Source organism: Hemibagrus wyckioides, linkage group LG04, assembly GCF_019097595.1.
Source record: "Hemibagrus wyckioides isolate EC202008001 linkage group LG04, SWU_Hwy_1.0, whole genome shotgun sequence".
Classification (NCBI taxonomy): domain Eukaryota; kingdom Metazoa; phylum Chordata; class Actinopteri; order Siluriformes; family Bagridae; genus Hemibagrus; species Hemibagrus wyckioides.
Window position 1 is genome coordinate 18,927,679 of NC_080713.1, and position 24,483 is coordinate 18,952,161.

The 24,483-nt window shown below is 38.4% G+C and overlaps 1 protein-coding gene across 1 annotated transcript; it reads left to right on the forward strand.

Moving 5' to 3' along the window:
* tango6 (transport and golgi organization 6 homolog (Drosophila)) lies at nt 1-24,005 on the forward strand. The gene is made up of 18 exons (XM_058388054.1): nt 1-100; nt 2,329-2,984; nt 4,065-4,178; nt 4,269-4,401; nt 4,695-4,801; nt 6,051-6,213; nt 6,441-6,514; nt 7,505-7,617; nt 7,697-7,879; nt 7,962-8,088; nt 8,633-8,827; nt 9,306-9,440; nt 11,417-12,085; nt 14,259-14,316; nt 16,123-16,281; nt 18,793-18,944; nt 19,865-19,978; nt 23,363-24,005. Exons 1-18 carry the CDS (start codon nt 49-51, stop codon nt 23,537-23,539), a joined length of 3,381 nt encoding a protein of 1,126 aa, XP_058244037.1. The 5' UTR covers nt 1-48; the 3' UTR covers nt 23,540-24,005.
* The last annotated feature ends 478 nt before the right edge of the window (nt 24,006-24,483 follow it).

Consider the following 24,483-nt stretch of genomic DNA (forward strand, 5'->3'; position numbering starts at 1 on the left):
TTCGCGCGACATTGTTTCGCATGTGCTGAGCTTGTGTTGTTGACAAATATGTCTACGGCTCTTATAACTGCACTGAGCGTCTTAACCAAACCTGTTCCAGGTAAGTCAGGCTCTGTGTGCTTAAAATCAAACATGTAAACGTTGTATCAGTTCCATTTTTATACCACCAAGGTAGAGATTTCTGTGCATTTCTTCAGCCCAAACACACACACACACGAAGAAATGTGGAGTGCATCAGCTCGGCGCTTCACACTTGTGTTAAATGTGGAGTGCTAAATGTGGGTTAAATATTCTTTAACAATTACGTCTTCTTATAAGAGTTTAAAAATGTATTTGTTTAATTTGCATTCCTTCTTTCATTTGCAATGTTAAAGGTATACAGAAATCCATCATATTATAAGTAGCTCTAACAGAACCCCTGTTTCTCACAGCACAACCATTCTACAAGACTAGGCAAGAAATATTAGATATTTATAAATATCTCATAAATGTTGATTAATGTCTCTGCGTTGTCCCGCCAATTTGAAGCATTTTCTTTTCATCCAAATGCACCTAAAATGTGGGATTAGGGCCTCTAGTGATCAAACATATAAGCATGTAAGCCATAAAATAAAGAAATTCTTCTTATTATATTATCCAAAATTCTGTTATAATTCATGTATAAATCTGAAAATTAAAATTTGACCTTATTGTTATGAAATTTGCTTGTACATGGGCAGAGCATAGATTGCTCAAAACAGACCACCACATCTGGGCCAATTACTGAACCCTAGACAATGTTTTAATTAAGTGATGTTTGAGGAGCACAAGCTTCATGTGAAAGTGCCCTACTATCTCAACACATGGTTCAAAGCTCAGGTACCAATCACAAGGGATAATACCATGTCTCTAGCACCAATATGCATATTCAATAATGATGGGGCTCTCTATACCCAAATACATAAAGTGCAAATAGTTGTTGAGAAGTGAGCAAATTATAGAGACTTAGAGCCCACTTTATAATTATGAAACTTCCTTCCTTTGGAACTACTGACCGTACACATAATTCAAATGGTCTTCTCAAACAGTTGGAGAAACTATGTACTGTGTGTTTATGTCCTTTACAGTGTAAAAGCAAAAATCCCAGAGATCACAGTTCCAGAACTGCATTGTTTAGTTGACTCCTCCTTTAAAGGAAGTTTCAAAATTAACTTCTAAGTAAATGAATACACAAATAAAGCTAGGAATATATCGAAACGTAAATGCTCTGCATGTAGCAATGAACTGAGACTTTATAAATCAGGAGCTCATTTTTCTTGATAGATTTTAAAGCTTCGGGAATATTATGCTCTACTGCTCTGCTCTCCTGGGCTTCAGTAGCCGTTATTTGGAAGGATGTTAATAATCCCGAGCAGTGTTTTGTTGATTAACTTGCTTAAATTAGCATTTAAAAAACATTTGCAGTTTAAAAAACAGTATGGAGAAAGTCAATAGTTCTGTTTGGTGCAATATGTTCATTCATTAAGCTTTGCTTATTGTTTTCTGGAACTTAAACTAGGAACACTGGGCCTGAGGCAGAGGCTATTTAGAGTAGTCAGTCTACCTACTGACACATTTTTGGTAAGTGGGAGGTAACCCATGTGGACATGAGGAGACCATGTAAAACTCCACACTGATGTTAACCAGAGATCAAGATCAAATCAGTGACTGGAGCTGGCGAGCATATGTATTTTTTATACACCAATCAGGCACAACATTATGACCACCTGCTTATTTTTGTGTTGGTCCACCTTTTGCTGCCAAAACAGCCCTGACCCCTCGAGGCATGGACTCCACTAGATCCTTGGAGGTGTGCTGTAGCTTGGTGTGCTTGGTGTATCGGTCACCAAGATGTTAGCAGCAGAATTTTTAAGTACTCTAAGTTGCGAGGTGGGGCCTACCTGGGCCTCTGCAGACTGGGAACACCCCACAAGAGCTGCAGTTTTGGAGATGTCCTGATCCAGTGGTCTAGCCATCACAATTCAGCCCTTGTCAAACTCACTCAAATCCTTACGCTTGCCATTTTTCCTGCTTCTTACACATCAGATTTGAGGACAAAATGTTCACTTTCTGCCTAATATATCCCACCCACTAACAGGTGCCATGATGAGGATCACCTCTCAGTTCTCTTAATGTTATGCCTGATTGGTGTATATTCCTTTTCTATGAGTTTTATTTGTAATTCTGCTGGCAAGTCCTCACACTAAACATTGGTAGTTTTTAAGAAGAATCTTGTTCTTGCAATTTCAACCTAGTGCCAGTTTGTTAACTATGGCCATTTTTATCTATGTATTTGTTTTTGTTTTACAGAGGCCAATTCAAGTGGTCCACAAACAACCCAACAGGAAGTGCTTGTCTCTGCTCTCCAGAGGAACCAGGCAGAACTAAAGCGAATGTTGGATGGTGGAGAGCTGGCGGAGGCCCGGCGTTTACTAGAGGGAGTTAGGAGCGAGGCACAGTGGTTCTGTGTTCACACTGAGGACTCAACTTGGAGCTTTGTACAGGAATGCCTCCTCCTGCTGCTCTGCTTGGCTCGTCATCTCACCAGGCTGGTGGAGGCTTTTAACCGGGACTCAAGTCCTGCCGTTCCAAACCCCCGTGTTCCAGAGGCAGCTCCACCATTACCTCCGGATGTCCTTAGTGTAGCTCAGCAGAAGACCCTAGGCACTGTGCTACAGTTTCTTGTCACCCTGGGCCTGTGTCCATACTTGGTACCTGGGGTGGGGGTGAGTCTGGTGCTGCGCTCTGCGTTTGGGGTTACTGTGGAGGCTGCAGTGCGCCGCGATGTGGCCCCACCCTGTGAACGCAGACTTCTTATAACCACTACTGTTTTTCTTGAAGTGGCTTCTCTGTCGTCCCTGGCCACTTTGGTCTTTACTCGCCACCTTGGTGACCTGATGGCGGCGCTTTGCCAGTTAGGGTATCGGCCTCATCGGCCTGAAGGAGACGGTGTAGAGAATAATAAGGTAATGTTACTCAAGTTGTCATATGCTAACAGTTTACATTTAAGATAGATATTGTCATGTATATATGCCCTCTACTATATCTGATGTCGATCATTATGATCCTGGAGACACAGTATTTTGTCCCAGAGAGACAGAGAGGGTAAATCTATGAACATTTGTGAATTGTCTCCTTTTTTGTCATTGAAAGTGTGCCTTTTGTCTAATAACAAACATCCTTCCACAAATCGAGCTGTACCTGAGTGTTACACTAGTGATTTGGTTAGTATTTGCCATTGCAAGGGAATTGATCACAATGGTATGAGTGTGCATGATCTACTGAGACATTATATTTTCAAAGTCAGGAACTTTGCTGGAGCCCCTTATTTTAAGTTAAAGCTGAATGACTATCTCCAGAATTATTGGCACCCTGCAAAAGAATTAGCAACGATCACTATACAAAATTAATCAATATCACACAAGCAAGCATGACAGTCACTACTGTAGCACATTGTAGTGAATATCATGAGGTCATACGCCCAATGCTGTAGGTTTTCCCAGCTGTGCTGATATTCAAATCAACAGCACAATTCTGAGAGTGAAATTGCTTTTTCAACAGCTCTGTAAACCCAATATAGCCAAATTACTGATACTGATACTGTAGAGTAAAATTACTGTAAAAATACTTAAATTGAAATTAGTTGGAAACAAGTTTATTTTTATTTTTTATTTTTTTTCCTCAGTCTTTAAAAAATTTATTAGTTCCTTTTTTTTTTTATTGGTTCCTTTTCATACACACACAAAGTCCCATTGTTGCAAAATCCATTGTTATTTATCACAATGGGGAAAACCAACAGGTTTTAAACAGAAGCACAGATGGATGTTAATTCACACAAGTTAGATTGACTGGTTATAAGCTGTACATAATGTCATTAGGTACATTCAGGGACATGAAAATTTTTTTGAAAAAAATTTAAGATTATATTTTTGGAAGCTGGCAAAAATTACTGTTTGATAATTACATTGTTTAGTTGATTCTTGGGGTTGTTAACTCAACCTTCATTAGCATTGGCATTTTTTTCCAGTAATGTTTATTTTTCACAGGGCCTCACTGTAGAAGAGAGAAAGACATGCAAACAAGAACTTCGGGGTCTTCTGGGAAGAGTTTATCAGCCAATTGCTATCAAGGAACTGCTAGTTCTTCAAGGGGGCCCCAAGGTGTGCACTTCAACTGTTTTTCTTTATTTTCGAACTGCGTTTTTTATTATTGCATTCTGTTCACTCTTTTATGCTGGTCTTCTGCTTCAGGCAGCTCCCGGCTCCAGGCTGCCTCAGGCGCCCCCCTGGTTGAGGCGTCTTTGTGGCCAGTTGCTCTCTGAGAGGTTGATGCAGCCACACGGGGTCCAAGCAGTGGTCAGAGCCATCTTGGAGGGATCAGGAGGTTAGAGTGGTGTTATCAGGATGCTAGTGTTGGTGCTGAGGAGGCTGTAGTGTGTAGTAATAGTAATAATTTTCTTTAAATATCGGAGTATAAATAATTCCAGAAAAGACCCTTTGGTGTAGTTATGGTGTAGTTAAGGCTGTGATTGAGTTGAAATACTTTTCAGACATTTGTAACAGACTTTTCTTGCAGAATATTCATTAAAGTAATTTGTTAAAAATGTGGGTATAATACAATAATTGATTTATGCACTGAATTACCTTATGCTTGTATTCCATGATTTTTTCCACTAGGTGGAGACTCAGATTGGAGAAAATGTGATGCTGTAGCTAAGATACTGGCAACTTGCCCCCAACAGTCGCTCTCTGCTGAGAGTTATTACAGTCAAGTGTGCCCACAGGTAAAGATGGGTTTAGTGCCCAAGTGAAAAATGTCATGACTTGATGAAAAATGCCTAACAGACAGCAGTTCATAAGCTTGCATTCACTCGTATAATCGTGCTGTTTAAAGAAAAATCACACTACACACTATGTGATCTTTGCACTAATGTGAATGCATTAATGTGAATCTGAAAGACGTAAGAGGTATAAATGCTAGAGTGCAGGTCAAAGCTGAAACATTCCTAGGCAACAGCTTACTGGGATGCATATTTGGACAGTCAGTTTATGGAAACTTTCCACAGTTGCTGGTGCCAGATGAGCTGGTTTGAATATTTCAGAAACTGATGATCTCCTGGGACATGAAAAAATCGGAAAGTCTTTAGAGTTTTTCACAGAAAGGCTTGAAAAAACAAAAACATCCTACAAGCTGGTTGGGGGGTGTGTGTGTGCAGGCTGAAACATCTTGTTTGATGGGAGTGGTAGTAAGAGAATGACCAAAATGGTTAAAGCTGACAGGAAGTTAGTTCAAAGCTGCAGTAACTTTTCTACTCACCACAGCTGTAAAGAGTGATGAGTTAATATATCCTTCCTGCTCATTTTCCCCTGAAATCTTTTATCAACAGTGTTTCCACCCACAGAACTGTCTCTAATGCAGTGTTTTTTGTTTTTTGCACCATACTCTATAAACTATAGAGACTGATCTGTATGAAGTTCTCTAAAGATCAGCAGTTTCTGAAATGCTCAAACATCTTTTTCCTCATTTTGATGTTATATCTGCATGATTTTTTTTAATTGCCCTGCTGAAACTTTGGAGGCCATATATTTGACACCCCTTACTTCTAAAATCTAGTAGGACATATATTTAGATGTATTTCTAAACAGTATGCATACAAGTTGTGTAGAATAGTAAATAGGTGTGTGATCTGAGACTCGGGTATAGTTTGTAGTCGGTTGCTGATGTCCCATCGAGTGCATCTATACTGCCACAATCATTTACATTGCTATGGCACCAGGTAGAAGCAGAAAACCAGTATACACATGCACAACCAATGTACCAATACACAATGCAGCCATCTTGTGTACACATAGTTAAAATCATGCTTAACTCATGAACTCTATTATCACATACACACACTTCTTTCTGTAGGGCGTGGGCTGAGTTCTGTGATCTATATATAATGTTAGCGAGTTAGAAACATTTATTCCCTAACTAATCTACTTTTCATCTAAATCTTATCTATTAATCTAATTAATATCTGCTGTGTGTAGGTTCTAGGTCTTCTCCATTTCAAGGACAAGATAACGGCACTACAGTTCCAGCGAGTTGCCACCAGGGTGGTGCTCACCTTGGTGGAGGATCAGCCTGAGTTTGCCCAGCGCTTCTTATTGCCTCCTCTCCTCTCACCCCTAAAGCACTGTGCAACAGTCCCAGGTCTGTGTGCGCGTGTGTGTGCATGTGTGTAAAGACTGCAGTTTTCTTTAAATAGCTTGTGACTGATTGAGTACAGATTTCTCTGCTGTTAAAATGTCCAGCAAGGCCTGCAGTTATGTGACTGATAGTGCCACATCATCACTTCTTCACTGGAGTAGACATTGAATCTTCTCAATCCTGAATAGAAATGTATTTACCTCTTAATATTTTACATTGCCATATTTTAGAAGCTGCATGCGCCAGAGGAGAAGATGTAGTACCCGAGTCTGAGCTGACCTGTTGTGTGGAGGATGTGTATAAAGTAAGAAATGTTTTACTATTGTATTATGTTTGCTAGATCATAAATCACATCATCATCTGCCACATGTTTCCTGTAGAGCTGGGTGATTAACTGCAATTTTCCTGGGGTTTTTTTTTCTGAAGATTGAATTTATTTTACTACTGCTATTTACTATTTATTACTACTATTCGACTCTCTTAGGTGCTGATACATTCTCTGTTTCTCTCCCTGGCTGCCAAATGTGCATGTAGCATGTACGTCTGCATATACACTCACTGACTTCTTCTTTATTTATATTCATGTAGTATACTTCTCAAAAGCTTCCGTTAATCTAGAAATGTCAGTGACCGTGGCATGGTTTGGGTACAGGCTTACTGAAACTGGACAGTTAAAGATTGGAAAAACATCACCTGGTCTTTTTCCACTCTTCAACTGCCCAGTTTCTAAGAGCCTTTGCCCAGTAAAACCTCAGATTCCTGCCCTTGGCTGACAGGAATGGAACCTGATGTGGTCTTCTGCTAATGTAGCTCATCTGCTTTAAAGTGTGCTCTGTGTTTTCAGGTGCTTTCTGCTCACTATGCTTGTAAAGAATGGTTGTTCTAGTTCATAGACTTCCTGTCAGCTCAGAACAGCCCAGCCCTTCTCCTATGACGTGTCTCATTTCTGCTCACAGAATGCTCTTGTGGATGTGGATCATTCTGGGTAAACTTAAGAGTCTCAGGAGATTTCTTAAAAACTTAAAGTAGCTTGTCTGTCTCCAACAACCATACGGCAAAGTCAATGAGATCACACATTGCTGTGTGATGTGATTATTAACTGAAGCTTGACCTGTAGCTGCTTGATTTTATGTGTTGTGCTGCTGCCACATGACTGGCCCCTAGATGTGTGTAAAATATCACTTTAGCTTTCATCCTACTTAAGGGCTTTACTTTCCTACTTGCTGTTACAACTGTAAAATAGATTTTTTTGTAAATCTATACATTTAATATGATCATTTTTCCCTTCTAACAGATCTATGTGGTGGGTAACAGCCCATCAGGAATCCTGCTAAGCGCTCTTGGGGAAGTAATTCCCACTATCGTCAGCCTGTATTGTTACACCAACCACAATGTCTCTCACCTACGGTCAGTAAAAGCCTGTTATGGTAATATTATTATAATATCTGGTAAACCTAACTGCCCTAATAGAGAGTATGTTCAACAGCACCCCATGTAAGGAGATCCTGCAGTGGTACCTGTCTCATGTGGAGCCATCAGCAGCACTTTTACTGCTCAAACACCTGTGTGTCATGCAGGGAGGTGGAGATGGAGGTGGAGTTGCATCTGGCTACCATTTTTCACCTGGCAGTGAAGGAGGTGTCAAGCTCACCCGAAAAGACCCTTTCAGGTGACAGAGATATGCCATTATGATGTGAGGTCAGGTCACTTTTCCAAAATATCTAATGATTTGGTTTGTCTGATGTAAACAGTGATGAGGATGATGCTCTGTATGAGAGAGTGTCAGGGGATCAGTGGAAAGTAGAGTGTGTCGTGCAACTCTTGGCTCAAATGAAGGACACGGATCTGCCTGGAGAATTCTTCCTCTCGCTCCTGCAGGTATTTTTTGAAAGGCATAATAGTCATTTCACATCGTATATGTTGTTTCCCTTCATATTTTACAAACTTCACTCATTTTCATAAGCAGTAAATGCATTCTGGGAGCAACTTTGTTGAACATTTTGTTGTAAATAAAGTCAGAAAGTTTACACAAAAGGAAGTTTTAATTTGGTAGTTTTTAGGTTGCATTTATACGTGCAAACCTATACAGTGATGTCATCATATTTGCATTTATACGTGCAAACCATACAGTGATGTCACACTAAATACGATTCAGTATTGGTCCTTATGAAATTTACATTGTAGTTTTATTTTCTTTATATATTTTAGGTTTTATATTTCAAAGATCAGTATGATGAATCTCTTAAAAAGAGATTTTCTATAAAAAAAAATTTGTAGTTGTTTGTTTTATTATTTAAAGCAGTTGTTACAGACATATGGAGGGCACATAAACCTCTGAAATAGGACTTATCTTGAAGGTAATCTTTTACTGCTTGAGATAGAAGAAAAAATAAACAAGGTAGCAATTTTTTTCTTTATATAGGATCTCACAGACTTGGCATCAGAGCAGCAGGAACCTGAGAAGGAAGTAGACACATCTTCCATGACGTTGCTGGAGCTGGAGAAACACCTCGCAGGGAGTGTGAGTGGCTATGGTCAGAGGCTGGCTCTTCTACAGACTCTGGCTGTCATGTGTGAGATTCTGCCACACACACAGCTACTGCGTAAAGTTACCCAGGTATGTGATTAACTGTCTGATTTTCAAAGATATATGAAGCACTTTAAATATATTGAGTTATTAATATAATTATAGATAGACCAAGTGCCTAAATTTGATCTGAAATCCATATCTATCATTACATATTACATCTTACCTAATTTGGTGTTAACAGCATTGCTTGCTCTGTGTTTGTTGGCTGTTTAAGCTTATTTTTGTAGAACCCTCATCTGTCCTTGCATGACTATATCTGTATTTGTGGTGGCCTGGTTCTACTGGGAGCCCTGATTAAGAGGATTTAGGGCATTTGTCACATTTTAATCTTAAAAATAGCACACAGAATTTATTGGTCTTTGGCAATATCTTTCTGTTTTTCCTGAAATAAAGTTTCTTGTGCACCCTGCGCCAGCCAAGACCCATATGGGCACCCAGCCAATGTTCAACTCATTACATGACTATGTGTGTGATAACGTTAAACATACTTTCTCATTTTATCTAGGTGGTGAGCTTCATAGAGGCCATGCTACAGAGGGCATGTGTGGGTCTAGAACACAGCACAGAGAGCTCAGTTGAGAGTCAGACTCTAAGTATGGGAATGGGGCTGGTGGCCACTCTGCTGTCTGGAGCTGCACAGGTATAGTACCTTCACTGTCAAGGCCTGTTGAGTTTCCCTAATCATTGCAGTGTATTTAGGCCATTTTCATAACTGGATCAAAAACAATCAACAACTTCAGTTAACAAGAGAAAGAGATGTCCTAAGTGCAGTTTGATTTCAGTGATAGTAAAATGTAACTCTTAGTAGTTTCAGCTACAGCAAAGGGACCAAAGTTGCTATAAGAAATTTTATTAGAATACATAAAAATATATTTCTTGTTGTTCATAGGTAGAGTTTGGAGGGGGGTGTGGCAAGAGCTGAAGTTGCTTTATTTTATATTGTAATGCAGTTCGTAGTGCTATATGATTTATGTGCCTTCAAAACATGTTTGGTTGCATTTTTACTTTTACAAAGGTTCCTCAAGTTCCCTTTGGTTTTCTCCATAATCCCAGTTTCTTTGTTTTCCATGCTGTTAAGTTGGGTATGGGCTCCTGTGTGGTGAAACAAAAAAGCATTCATCCATCCACATGAGTTCAAAATCACAAGTTTGGATCCCACCGATGCCACACCCATGTCAGGATTTTAGGGAACAGATTTGTCTATACTCTCTCTTTTCTGTCAGTCACAGCAATGTTAGCTACTGTTTGTCAGCTTATGTATCCAAAAGAGGGTAGATTTCACCCAACTGTGTTACCCTGCATTGTGAAGCAGGATGAGCAGTAGTGTAAAAAGATACAGATGTTGGCTTCACATGTCTCAGAAGAAGCATCTGTTAGCCTTCACTTTCCTGGTTTTTAGCTGTTAACCTATAACTGAAAGGGTGAAGCTGCATGATAGATGACAAAGCTGGGGAAAAATAGGGGGAAGTCCAATACAGTTGTGTAGTAGTATTAAGTTCCATGGGATGTTGTAATTTGTTTTAGTTGTTGCCACTTCCCTTATCAGAGCTGGTAGGTCAGCTCAGGAACACTATATTGTATTGGACACCTGACCATTGAACAGCCGATTCCAGAGTTGGTCCCTACATTGCTGCTATAATATCCACCTCTTTTTGGGAAGGCTTTTCATTAGATTTTGTTGAAATTTCTGTTCACTCAGCCATAAGTGCATTAATAGGGTTGGACATTCCAGCCTTGACAAACCCTGCAGCTCATTTTGTTATGAGGTTTGGGACCCTTAATTCCAGGCAATGCAAATCTAAATGCTAAAGATTTGCTAAAGCATTTAGAAACATTCCGGACAATTGGGTGCTTCCAAGTTTGTAGCAACAGCTGGGGAAGAACCATATATGAGAGTAATGGTCAATAGTCATACACGTACTTTTAGCCATATAGTTTACACATTTTGGTTGTTATTTTTCTGCTTCTATCCATGATTGAGATGACCTGGAATATAACTAGGGGGATAAAAGGAGATTTTGTTTGAAGTGTCACAGAAAATAAATAGACACTGCCCTGCTCATATTTAAGCCTCATTTTATTTTAATCCTTCTTTCTGGTGCTGACCTTTAATGTCCTATTCACCTCAATTTTATTTGCGCCACTTGTTTTCTTCACTCTGCTAAGGCAGATAAGCTGGAGCCCACAGTCATAACAATTTCACATTCTTTCCTTCTTACGTTCTTACAGTCCAGACAGTTGAGAGCAGAGAGAGACAGGCCTACCAGTAAAATCTTGGTAAAATACACTTTACTGATTTAGTCAACCTTTTGTTTTTCTCTCATTTTTTGATAGGTCCACTATTAATACTACTAATAGTCCACTATTGCTGATAGGTTTTATGCCTATCAGCAACAGTGGACCTAAGAGAACTAGGTAGAACTAGCTATATTTTTCCGTCATATTTCTTATCTGTGAATTAAATATTTTTACTTTAAATGTGTGCATTGGGAAAACAAATCGGACCAAAAACTCAATTTCACTCCAGAAGATTGCACCTTAGAGTAGTGCACTCAATGTTAACATTTATTTATGTATAAAATTGTTTCCTAGGTAAAAGGTTGTGTTTCTTTTCAGCTTACTCCAGAGGACTACTCCTCTATGGCCAGGCTGCTGCCTCCTCTGGAGCAGATTTCACAGCAACACCCAGAGCTGGTGATCCAGGAGCTGGCATCAGATCTGCGGGCTACCATAGCCACACGAGGGGCTTATCATTCAGATTCTGTGACTAATGCTGCCCAGTGCTACAGCCATAGCAGTTATACTCAAACAAAGAACCAGGTGACAAGCCAAACCAAAGGAAATCGTGTCAAACCTGGTGGAACCTCAGAGAGCCTAAAAGCTCATGTTAGTCAGAACATTGAGATGCAGCATGTCACTCAACAGTCACCTACAATTACCCATACCTGCTGTTCAGTCACTGCACAGTCCACTGCTTCAGTGCCTTCACATTCTCAAAATACAGCACGTCTTGGCACAGTTAGCACATCTGCCGAAGTGAGGGAGCAAGCCCAGAGTTTTCAGAATATAAATTTAAAATCATTTACACCGAAGCCTGCTGCCAGCAAACACATTTCTGCGTCCAATACTCCCACTACTCCCACTCCAGAAAAGGTCTTCTCTGAGTGGTTGCTGGAGGCCTGTGACCCTGATATACCCACCCGGGCCATGGCACTGCGGGCACTCACCCAGTGTGTAAAAGAGGGAACCACAGAGGCACTACAGGCTCGAGACAAGCTTCTAATGGTGAGTCTGAGCTTTGGGGGAAAAAAAGATGAGTGTGCACATGAGACTCAGTGAATGTTTGGGATAAATGGTCTATAGTTAATCACATTTATTATTTAGGGCTTTTCACACATGAAATAATTAACCCTGGGTTATTCTAAACCCTGGGTAAATGAAAGCCTCGGTTATCTTGGTTTACATTTCAAACTACTCATTCCCAGTGTTACAATTCATCCTAGGTATTCATAATCAGACATTCCTAAACCTTGACATGTTTTACATTTCTATTTGATTATTTTTTTCATTTACATTTTTTATTCTACTCTCCAATACTGCAACTATTGTTTATACAACACACAGACTTTCTGTGACAGTACAAAACATATATGAGGCATGTGTTCTTCAATTTCTGATTGGCTGTCTGTTGCTAAGCATCTAGATAAAATATTATAACACTATTGTTTTACACTCTACACGTTTGGCACTGCAATGCAGGCTTAACACCGCAAAAGACAAAAATTGTTTTAACCCTACTAATAACCTCAGGTAAAAAGCAGTGCTTACCCTTCTTCTGAATTAGTGTGAAATGTTCCTCTGCCTGGGGTTAAACGTGTGGTTTAGAAATCTGGGGTTAAGTGAAAAGCCCTTTTGAGGGAAAAAAAGGAGTTCCTCGGGGGCTCTTTGGTTAGTAGCAGTTCTAGCTCTCAAATCACTGAATGCTAGAAGAACTGAATTCCTTCACAGTGTTTGATTAATGGATGTTTTTGCAACTATTATTAATAACATTTTCTGTCTCTGGTAGGTTTTTTGTGTAAAGTAATACACACTGGTTGACTAGTCTGTCCTTTTGGAAGGGCAAACCATTCCTGGTTGGGTGATAGAGGGAAAGATGTATTACAGATGTTTTATGAATGAGTTGAGATGATGGAAAGAAATTCCCTGAAGCCACACTAGGCTCCACTGGGTATTGCTTGTGATCCTATAACTAATCTAATATTCTTTGTGATGGGATTCCCTGCTGTGGATTTATAGTAGACGTGTGCTTCAGGACCCTGCATTTTTCTTTAACTTTCATGTGAGCAGGAGCAGGCAACCAGATAAAAAATCTCACAAGATAAAGAAAGACCATACTCTTTAACATGGAAGTCAGACTGCCTAGTGGTGCCGCACAACATGTTTACTGAGTATTAATTCGTCGTATTGCCAGGAATTCATTTCAGGAGGTTGTGTGGAAATAAATATAATGACAGTGTGATCTGTACATTTATATTGTAAAGTGTGACTTGCTCATGCATTCTGAATAGATGCCAGAAGTAGTAGGAGTGCTACAAGTGCGACAAACTCTTTAATTATTTGATCTACCTTCAATTAATCACACAATATTAATAGCTTTGTCATAAAAATGTTTAAAACGAGATGCTAGTTTTATGTATTTTAACATAACATTATATTTTTCACCTTGAATAAAAGAAAAATTGTTAATTTATCAGATCACTGTGGTTAGATATCATCATAATGATAATGATGATGATTTTTTTAACATCAGTATAGCACAATAACTCCACAAAACGAGTTATCTGACACTTATACAGTCAACTGCATTGGATGTGTTGACACCCAGCATCACCCATACTGTTGTCAGAATGTTTCAGGAGGGTTCAAACCCAAAAAAACACCTTTCTGCTAGTCAATGCCATTATGGTTAGTTTTTTCTTTATATTTAGAAGAAACAGAACCAACTGAGTACATTAGAAAATATCAGTTGTGGGTTCAAATATAATAACACATGTAGCACATATAGTTCACACACACTGACATTGAAGGGAGGATTTACTATTACTGTATAAATCCTGTCTTTTTACTAGAAGTGGAATGTTGTAATATATTCAAAGTCATTGCTCGTGTGAAATGGTCTAATAATAAACAAAAATATAATAGTTGGTACCGGTACTTGGAAATGATATTAATTATAATTGTATATCTCATTATAATATTGGAAATGAATATACTGGTGCATTAGTGTTCTAATCTTCAGTAACCTCAAGCCGTAAAAAAGCAATTATAACCAGTTCAGTGGATTTAATTTGTATTCATTATTGCATTTGAATATGTACTGAGCCTTGCTCAACTGTTAAGAATTGCTTTCAGTTCATTTTGTCACACTGTTTAGTGAAGCTGTGTCTGCATTTTTCAGATATTCTTGGAGAACCTGGAGCATGAAGACTCATTTGTGTACCTTTCTGCCATTCAAGGTATGGGGTTTAATGTTGGCCTTGGTTAATCAGAGATGATTTATCAAATGCAGATGAAATAAATGTAATATGCTTTGAGGTTAATGTGCTGGATGAATATCTTACTTTCCAAGTATCGTATATACAGAGCTATACAGAGTGTAGATGTAATCTGCATGCTTCGATTAATTGCGCCATATCCGAATCCACAACATATTTAATCATTTTTGAGTCAGAAATAAAGGCATATCAGACTCACATGTTCACTTTTGAACAGGACCCAGGACCCTTGTCCATGTTTGCTTGTCAGAGCAAAGCAAAGAAAAAGTCCCAGTGATAGAGTTCTAACAAACCTTCCTTATTCAACCTGCAAATTCAACTCTGAATGTTATTTATTACGTATATTTTACTTTATTGGTGAATTATAGCTCAGCAGATTAATGTTCATTTAATCTAAAGTTTTCCACACTAGTGTAAAACATCAGTAAACAGTAGCCTGGTACCAGACTTGCCCCCAAAGCTTAAGATCTAAAACAAGCTTTTACTTTTACAAGACATACTATACCGTATTATACAAGCCATGTTAATATTCTGTAGAAGGTTTCTGCTTTGGTGAGGTGTTTCAAGTTAATGAGCTTAACTTGAACACACATTGCTATTTATGCATTATTAATGTGGATACCAACCTCAACTGTATTTGAGAGGACACTGGGGACCAGATTTTTTTAACCTCAGCTGAAGAAAAATCTTTTGTTTGCTCAGTGCTGAGAGCTCCTTTTTTTACGCATTTCAGCAATATATCAAAAACTTCTGCAAGTGATAGCTAACATGAGCCTACTTGACAGTTTGTAAGCAAATTTTATAATCTCTCAAAATATTCATAATCTGTAAAAGCCCTAAATCGAATGTTATGAAAAAAGTTTTATTTGATTTCAAGATCATTTATTTTAACATGGTTTTATTTCAGCTTAATATTTAACACCACATGAACAATCAATAAAACTGAGTTATTAAATATTAACTTATAATTATTATTCTTGGTGCTGTTATCCTTGGTGGTAAACCAGAGATTGGTTTAGTGAATACCCTAATGGTTAGTGTTTAGAAAATATTGCAGATTAAGTAGTGTATAGTGTTATATTGGGTCTCTGTGCCAGTCCCAAGCCCAGATAAAATGCGATGGTTGCATCAGGAAGGGCATCCAGCATAAAACCTGTGCCAAATCGAAACATGCGGACCAAATAATCCGCTGTGGTGACCCCGAACTGGGAGCAGCCAAAAGAACGACAACAACAAGTGTTATATTAGTTTTCATTATTATCATAATTCATAACCATGCAGAAATAGTATATTTTAATGGGTTTTTTTCTGTAAGAATGCAGTCAACATGACAATCACAGTGAATTATATAAAAACTTAAATTGTACTTGTATTAATTATAAACCATACCTGAACACAATAAAGGGAGTTTTAGTGAAGTCACTCATTAAATTAACTGAATTCCAATAAAGAAATGTCTATTTTTTTTTAAAACACATTTTTGCAGCTCAGGACTGCTGGTGTAATACTGATTGTTAGCTTTTGTAGTTACTGCAGTTTACTGGCTATATTTTGTCCAGAATAAATAAAGTGCTAATTTCAATCTGGTCATTTTGTCACAGATTTATTAATATTTTGAGATTTATTTCAGCTTGATTTTCATTAGTTTATATAGTGACAATGGTTTGTCCTTCTACAGCAGTTTGGGGATCTGAAAGGCTGAATGAAAACCTATTTCAAGCTCTGTTTGTCTTGTGTGTGTGTGTGTGTGTGTGTGTGTGTGTGTAGGCCTGGTCTTGTTGGCTGACTCATTTCCTGAGCAGATCCTGCAACGGCTGTTAGTAGAGTATCAGGCAGATCCAAGTGCAGCTTCGTCCAGCAGGGGGCAATGTCTTGAGACACGCCTCAAGGTGGGGGAGGCTCTGATGCGAGCTAGTAGAGCCATGGGTGAGTACGATTTGTAATCTATTGTTTGTCTGTCTCTCAGATGTATCTCAGTGTTGTATCTGATGTATCTTTCTCTTTTTAAAGCAGACACTTTTAATATTAATCTTTAATTCAGAGCTGAAGCTTATTTTCTTAAGTCCCCCCCTACTCTGTTCTGTGCCAGATTTTGGGTAGTGCAGTGTTCCTGGCAGAAGCTTGGGGTTATTCTTTGTGTCTGTGTTATTCAGTCCAGTCCTGGGTGTCTCAGTCTGGCACCGTTCCTCACATCTAACAGAACCTGCTCTCAAAGGGTCCAACAGCTGCTTCACTCCGTCTCCAAAAACACACATTGTGACTGCCCCCGTCAGCTCCCTTGAACTGCACCAGCAACCCAAAGCTGTTTCCCTCTCTCTTAAGCTCTGCTGCTTCTGGCATGATGTAATTAAATAGTTATGAATTATCTAAAGAATTTAAAGTCTCTTTCTAGTTTATTAACACAAAAATTTCTTGTTATTAACATAAAGATTATGTTTGCTAAATATCAAAGCCTGAAGATGATGCTTCAGTAGTTTCTAATCTAGTGTCTTGAATTTACTTTTTGCAAATATTTGATTAATTAAAAGGCTCAAACAGATGCTCATGCTAACCTTCTTAATATATTAAAGAAACATTATTAAACGAGACCCTGTGTAGACTCAGTCTCCTTGGACCCACATACAAAGCATTTAACACTGAATTACCATTGTCTCATGCTAATTCAGACAACAGAAGATTAACTTAAAAGTAGCAGTACTGCCCATCCAGTTCCACTTAAAAAAGAAATGAACAGAACACACCGTGCTTTAAAGAATACACTTTTCAAAGAAAAGCCATTGATTTCAATTTTTCCTAATTGCTCAGAGTGGCCCAAGAAATACCATTTTAGCCGTTTACTCATGCATAAGGTATGTGATTAAGTCACTCTCACACTTTCACACAGAGATGAAGAGAAATTGTGGCCTCTGTGCTGTGTTTATTTTCTCAGCACCTTGGCTCATGTTGTGTGACAGGGACTAACATCTCTAAAGAAAAGTGTCTGTTGCAGAGCTGGTGAAGTAGAGCAGCTGTGTCTATGGGAAACTGGAAAATATGCAATCCCTGAAAACAAGACCATGTCTTCATGATATGAAACAAATTAATTAATGAATAAATTAAAAGTATAATATATTCAGTATGCAACTTAATATGTTTGGTAAAACAGGATGCACAAGCTTAAATCTCTGCAAGTTGCAGTGCTAGTGTATGGTGGATCAGGAGATGGAAAAGTATATTACTTTTTAGCCTTTGTGTCGAATTCTAGCAGATGTGTGTGTGCAGTGTGAAACAGATTGAGTGCAGTCCATGAGCTAGTAAAATTCCTCCTCTTCTTCAGGATGACTGTATCCCTAGAATTTGGCAGATCCACTAAATAAACAAGTGCAATAGAAATGGTATGGCCAGAAGAAAGAATTAGTGTTGATGACCTCTAGTGAAGCATTGTGCCCTAGCAATAGTATTCCTGTTTAACAAGAGGATTCTAATGATACATGACTAAAGTAGGTCTATTGCAGGCAAAGTTTTTTTAATTAAGTGTCATATACTGATTCCCCTGTCAAGGGTGTTCCCCATCTTGGTATCTCCCTATGGATAGGCTCCAGGCTCCCAGTGACCCTGTTTAGGATAAGTGGTACAGAAGATGAATTTATGGACATGCTGATTTGACATAATCCAAAGACCAATGACCAGTTTTTGGGTGTACTCTTTGAACCCTCTAGCACCACCAACAGGCTAAAGTTAGGCATATAAGTTGAACTACTACATTCCAATTTTGATAGATACCTTGGGACATGAAGTCCCAGGATTATGATACATAGAAATGGCCATACAGAAAGTGTTGCTGTATTTTGCTAATATCCTTAAATATTGTCCAAGTTTTATTAAATGAAGGTCAGAGGTTAGAGGATCATCAGTTTGGACCACACAAAAGTTATCCATAGACTCTATATATTCATTCGCCAGTTGACATCACAGATGTCAAACAGGAGACCAGACTAAACATCAGCAATTGAATGTTATACTGACAACAAACTTGGTAGTTGTGTTTAGGGCCATGTCTTAAAGATCCCCTAGAATGGTCATATTAAAATATGACCTAAATGCTTAAAAAACAACTGTTCTTCAGTTCCTTTGTTTATTTTCATACAGGATGAATTTGCATTTTTATTCTTATTATTTTACAATTCACACTAATACTATCAATGACCATTAATGGTCTTTTTCTTTAATTATTATTGTATAATATTACTTAAACAGATTAAAGCCTTACATTTGCATCTTCACAGTCCATTGCAGTACACATTGTAGTTATGTATTTAATTCCTACTTGTCGTTTTATCTGTTACTTACTAATAGAGCTTTAGCGATCATTCAGAATGAGAGCATTAACATCTTTATCTTTTATAAATTAGGGTCTGATTGCCTTTTTTTGATTCTGGGATCTCTGTTCCATACCAGGTGACCTTGCACCACACCATGGCCGCCCTCTGATTGGGGCATTTCTGAGAGGCACACGAGATGAGGACAGCAGTGTTCGTGCTAGCTGCCTCTCCAACCTGGGAGAGCTGTGCCAGCGCTTACATTTCTCCCTCGGCCCACTGGCACAGGAGGTAACCCAACTGACCATCACACCAAAGCAATCACACAGGATAGACAGTTTGGCAATTTTGTTTTTTTCAACTGTGTTTACAGTTTTCATTTATGCAGGTTCTTAAAGTATCATACTGCAGTCTGCAATCAGTGAGACATAAGTTGATCTTTTAATTCAATTCGACCTGGTACATATGGTGCATATGTGTTCTAACCAGAGGTCAAACGGGCAAGATTGAGATGTGTGAGTCACAGCAAGAGGCAGAACATTGTTTTGAGTGGATGAAGTGCTGCTTCAGGTCTCACTGCTTAACCTTTTCTGCTTAACCTTTTGCCATTGCCACAGCACTTCTTAATTTATGCGCATAAAATCAATGTAGCTATATGTGCATTTGAACATACAGAATTCTGCTTAACCTTTTGCCATTGGTTTAATTATGCTTTATGCTGGGGGGAAAAAGGAAGGAGGAGGGGTAAACATGAACCTCTGATGTGTCTAGTTCTGTCAATATCTGAACTGGCAAAACCTCAGATCCACCTTGCTAGCATGACTCTATATAGCATGCATTTTTATTCTATGCTGTGTAAATATAGTACATCATGTGACTAGATATTTATATGAATTTGTACACAATTTCTTTACATAGTCTCTGTGTATGTATCAGATTTTTAAGCAAGCGGTTGTACATGGCTGAGGTTCAGTAGTAGAGAGGTGGGGCATGTCAGAGATCTTCATGAATAAGCAGCTCTGTCACGGTGAATAACAGGGTTGCTTATTCATGAAGAGGCTACTTTCATTTATGGGTGTAAGAGTGTGTGTAATCTTTGACCCAGTAGACTTTCATTACTGTATCTGCATGGAGTAGAGCACTGCACTCTACTGCATTCTGTACCGCATTCATGAAAATGTGTTTATCTTTTTTTTGTTGTTGTTCAATAGTTGAGCATCTGTCTCACGTCCCTGATAAAGACAGAAAAAGAAGCAGAGGTGCGAAGAGCTGCGGTCCATGTCATTGTTTTATTACTGAGGGGCCTCAGTGATAAAACCACTCAGGTGGGTGAATGTGAGAATTAGTGTAATCATTGCTATATAGTGTTGAATAAAACATGAAAGTGCTACCTAAAATGCGCAACAGGCTCAGCACATATAATGTCTGCATAACGTACGTGATCGTTCCTTCAGTCGGAATCACAAAGTGTGCCTGAAACCTTGAAAGGAACAGGACACAAAAGGCACAAGTAGGTATCATGTAGTCATAAAGCTACAGTATCCAGGTGAAATCCAGTGAAAAAATAGGGTGAGACCTGGGCTTAAACTGTTGGGGAAGTGCAAATCTTCATGAAACCATCCACAACAGCAGGAAGTATAGAGGTCCCAAGCAGAGGAAGAGCATCAGGATGAATCAGGACCACTTGGTCTTTGCACACCTGCGTCTAACACATGGTTTAAAGAGAAGAATTCAGCATGCAGCTTTAGAAGTGTGGACGAGGCAGATGGTTTGAAAGCCACTGGTCTCTCATCAAGCTCACCCCTCCTTCAAGCAATATGTGTTTTTCCTAATTCTAATTTTTTGTAAGCTATTTTTCCCATGGTCCAGTCCACTCTGTAGGCCACCACTATGCTACAACTAAAACTACTGCACCCAGTTGTCATGTAAATAATCAGATAATCATAGATGATGTATCCATGTTAGTAAGCTTATATAATTAATACTGTGATAAGTATAGTTATAATTATAAGTGATCCTGAACTGATAAGAATGGAAGACATTCAAAAGCCACTCTACTTGGACTGAAGTAAAGTGTGGAGAGTCTGAAGAAAGCAGAAGTTTACCCAGCGATGAGAAATGGTTTAGGGGAGTTAATACTGGCACTCGGTGTGATTATACTGAAACTGACATCAAACAGAGTGGCTTGCTTTGGCCAGTCACTCTGCTTTCTAGTCTGGCAAAATGAAGGTATTCTGTTGTGCTGCAAAAAAGATGAAATTTTAGCAATATCTTTAGTACAGGCAAATTTATATAATATTACTTATTTTGACAGTATTATAAAACGCATATATGATTATTAGACCGATTTATAGACAACTTACTGATTTCAAGCTTGAAATAGTCTCCTATATGCTGATCTTTTTCTTTTTTTTTAATTTTTATTTCTAGAAAGAAAAAAAAAAGATCTGCCAGTAAAATGAGTAAATGTTAATTTTTACATGTAAAAACATAAAAAAACACACTCCTTTTAGAAACGTTAAACAAACATTTTGTTCCAGAAAATGTAAGTTTTTCTGTTAAATAACAGCACATTTCAATCCATTCGTAATCAGACATAATTGCATGCATTGTCTTCCATGCAAGTCACTGTGAACGACTTCTTTATAAACCTATTTACTGACAGAATCAACACCTTCTGACCAATTAGATTAGAATTGAAGAGCACGCTGATGTAAATTAACCTGAGTACAAATAAAATGTGTGCAAACATCAGATATTTACATATCTATATTAGCAACAAATGAACTAAAAATGTTAGAAAGACTATACATTAATGCAAAATTCCCAGAAACAGAGGTAGAATCAGTGTATTTTAATCACAAAGAAATGTAAAGCAGTGAGAATCTATCCACGAAAGGCTGTTGGATGCATTTCAAACTAGTTGAGTCTTTATAGAACAGTGCATAATCTGGTTGCTTAAAGCAGACATTGTTTCAAAGGTTTGTTGTTGCAAGAAGAAAGCAAAACGTGGTCAGTTTCCTGTGCCTCGAATGTCACAAGAAGTGAAATAGAGGGCTACTGGCACACTGCAGACGTGTCATGTGTAAGCAGTGCCAGAAGCTAGAGAGTAAAACTGCTCCCTGTGTCCCAGCGACAGCTAAACGTTCAGCACACTGGTGAAACCTTTAACCCCATAAAGCAATGCTGAGATACCCTGAGTTACAGCTTCAGGAGAGATTGTGACACTGTGAATCTCTCAGGAGAGCTTATGACTCTTCCATCTGAAATACAGATCTTCCAGCTATATTTCAAATCGCTTTACACATTAATTTCAACTGCCCTAGATTTTTTTTTTTTTTCCCAGAGTCATGTCAAAGTATGGCCTTATGTGGGTATTATACTAGCAAGGGAGTTTTGCAAAGCTAAATGAAATTAACTGCACTGTAGCAAAGTAGAAGGTACTGAGTATATTTTTTTTTGTCAATATTCAAGCTTTTGTTTTTTTCCTGAGTCAAGGACAAAAGATCCAGCTGTGCCAACAGCCAAAAGCACCACTTTGCTATTCCCCGTGTCATTGTAAAAGCACTTTTACTACTGCTTTTCAGCCATGCTACAATCGCTATTGTTGTAGCTGCCACATAGCTATTAGCACATTTCAGTGGGAAGTGTTGTGTTTTAGCTTTCATGTCTCTGGTGTCTAGGCTTCACGTTGACAGCTAGTCAGGAGATAGTAATTAACCCGTACTCCTGTGATTATAGACCACTCTTTCTCTGTTTGAACAAAAGGGAGAATTATTTGCTTTTTTTATAAGAACAACTCCACTCTAGAGAAGGGCTTGACATTTGAAGGGAATGTTAGAAATAGCACAGTTAATATAAAGTAAAATTATTCAAATCCATTCAGAATTTAGTCATACAAATCTTTACATTACAAAAATATATTTTAAAACATTATTAATATAAACATAATTATAATAATATAAAACATTATTAATATAAATCAGCACTCCTGTCCCTGCCGTGCTGTTACATAGCAACACATTTAGACTAATCAGGTTCGAGAATTCAGTAGTGCTGTGTTATAAAGAGCTTTAAAGCACAGCAGCCTCATACAGAGTTCTTCATCCAGACTGTAGAAAGGTAGAATCACCAGACCGTGTGAAAAAGTAAATTGTTTGTGAATGGCCAGGGATTAGTTCAGAACAGCTGGAGTTCTGGTTTAAACATGGAGCCCTTGCTGTCCAAAGACTTGCAGATCCTCTGTTTTTTCCAGAGCTGGTCTCTTGCCTGTAGCAAGGTCAACACAAAGTACACATTAAAAGACCATTTATCCATCTGACCTTCTGCTTTACGACACCAGTCATCACCTTAGTTACCACTTTGACCCTTGACCTGGCATTCTGTAAGTATGAAAGCATGTTAAGCCAGACTTGACCATCTGGGGAATGCTGGCATGTTGACGATCAATTTAAGATAGGCGTGTCTTTGCTGGGATTGGCAGATCAATATCGGAAGAGGTGATGGATGGATGCAGATGTTGCACTAACTAATGATATGGGAAAAGGTTTGTAAAGCAAATGAGAGCACTCCTCATCAGGAGCTATAGTGGATCCTGACCTTGCCTTTCTTTTTGTTCCCTGTTTAGCTGTAGTACAGCAGGAAACCACTTCTTCCCAAACCTTTACTGTTTCAGCACCTGAAATTTGGTGTTCTTTTTCTCTCTGCAGGTTCTAGGAGATGTTCTTTTGGAGCTGTATCGGGCTTTAAAGTGGGTGGTGCGTGCTGACTCGGATAAGGTGGCTGTACTACATGCTCAACTGGCCCTGGAAGAACTTGATGATGTCATGAGGAAATTCATTTTCCCTCAACAGAAACTGGAGAAGAAGATTGTGGTTTTGCCCTGACTCTGGATACCTACTCGTGTTTCTTTGGCCTAAATTGGTTAAAATAAAAAGTTCCCACTAATCATACTTTCTGAAGTTTTGGTGCCTGACAAAATAGAATTCAGGCTTTTGTCATCAGACTCAGAGGTCAGAGGGAAGGAGAGTAAATTAAAGCAAAGCAAATGACTGAGATTGGTCTTACTCTGCACACAACACAGAACAACAATATACTATACACTATGTATGTAGTTCCTGTGCTCCTCACCCCCACACTTTTGCACTACTTATAGAAAACAGTTTTGACACAGCTAATAACAAATCAACCCGATTCATTACTCTACGAGTTCATTTAAAGGTGTGTACGTGCTACTGAACCTTTCCATGTCCTTAAGCTTCTAGAAGTGATGAGAAAATTGAGAAAATATGGCTTTGATTTTATATGTATGTATGTACATTAAGTTGAATGTAATACAGGGAAGATGATCCATCACACAGTAATATATAGGCATTACCGCCTATAATCCATTCTGATAAAATCATGTCGATGTTTGATCACGTTCCCATCTTTACTTATATATTTTTACATCTATTCCCTTCTCTAGTCCTATTTCCCTACCTATTCCCGTTATTCTATCCTTTTATTTTATTATGGTTTGATTTACAGAAGATTCAGGTCTAACTCTCAATATAAGCACATTATCACAAGCTAGTGGCTTTACATACCTGTAAGTGAAGTAGTTATTAAAATATGTATGTTACTGTGACTAGATTCACACTCAGTCACACAGATGACAAAGCTTTAAAATGATAAGACATTAATAACAAGAAATTAAATTAATCTCTAATTATTTCAGATTAGTTGCTTCAGTCTACACACACACACACACACACACTGTTGCTAGAATTGTTTAAATCCAAGGACATTGGAGGTAGCTATGACATCACTGCAAATCATTATCAATGGA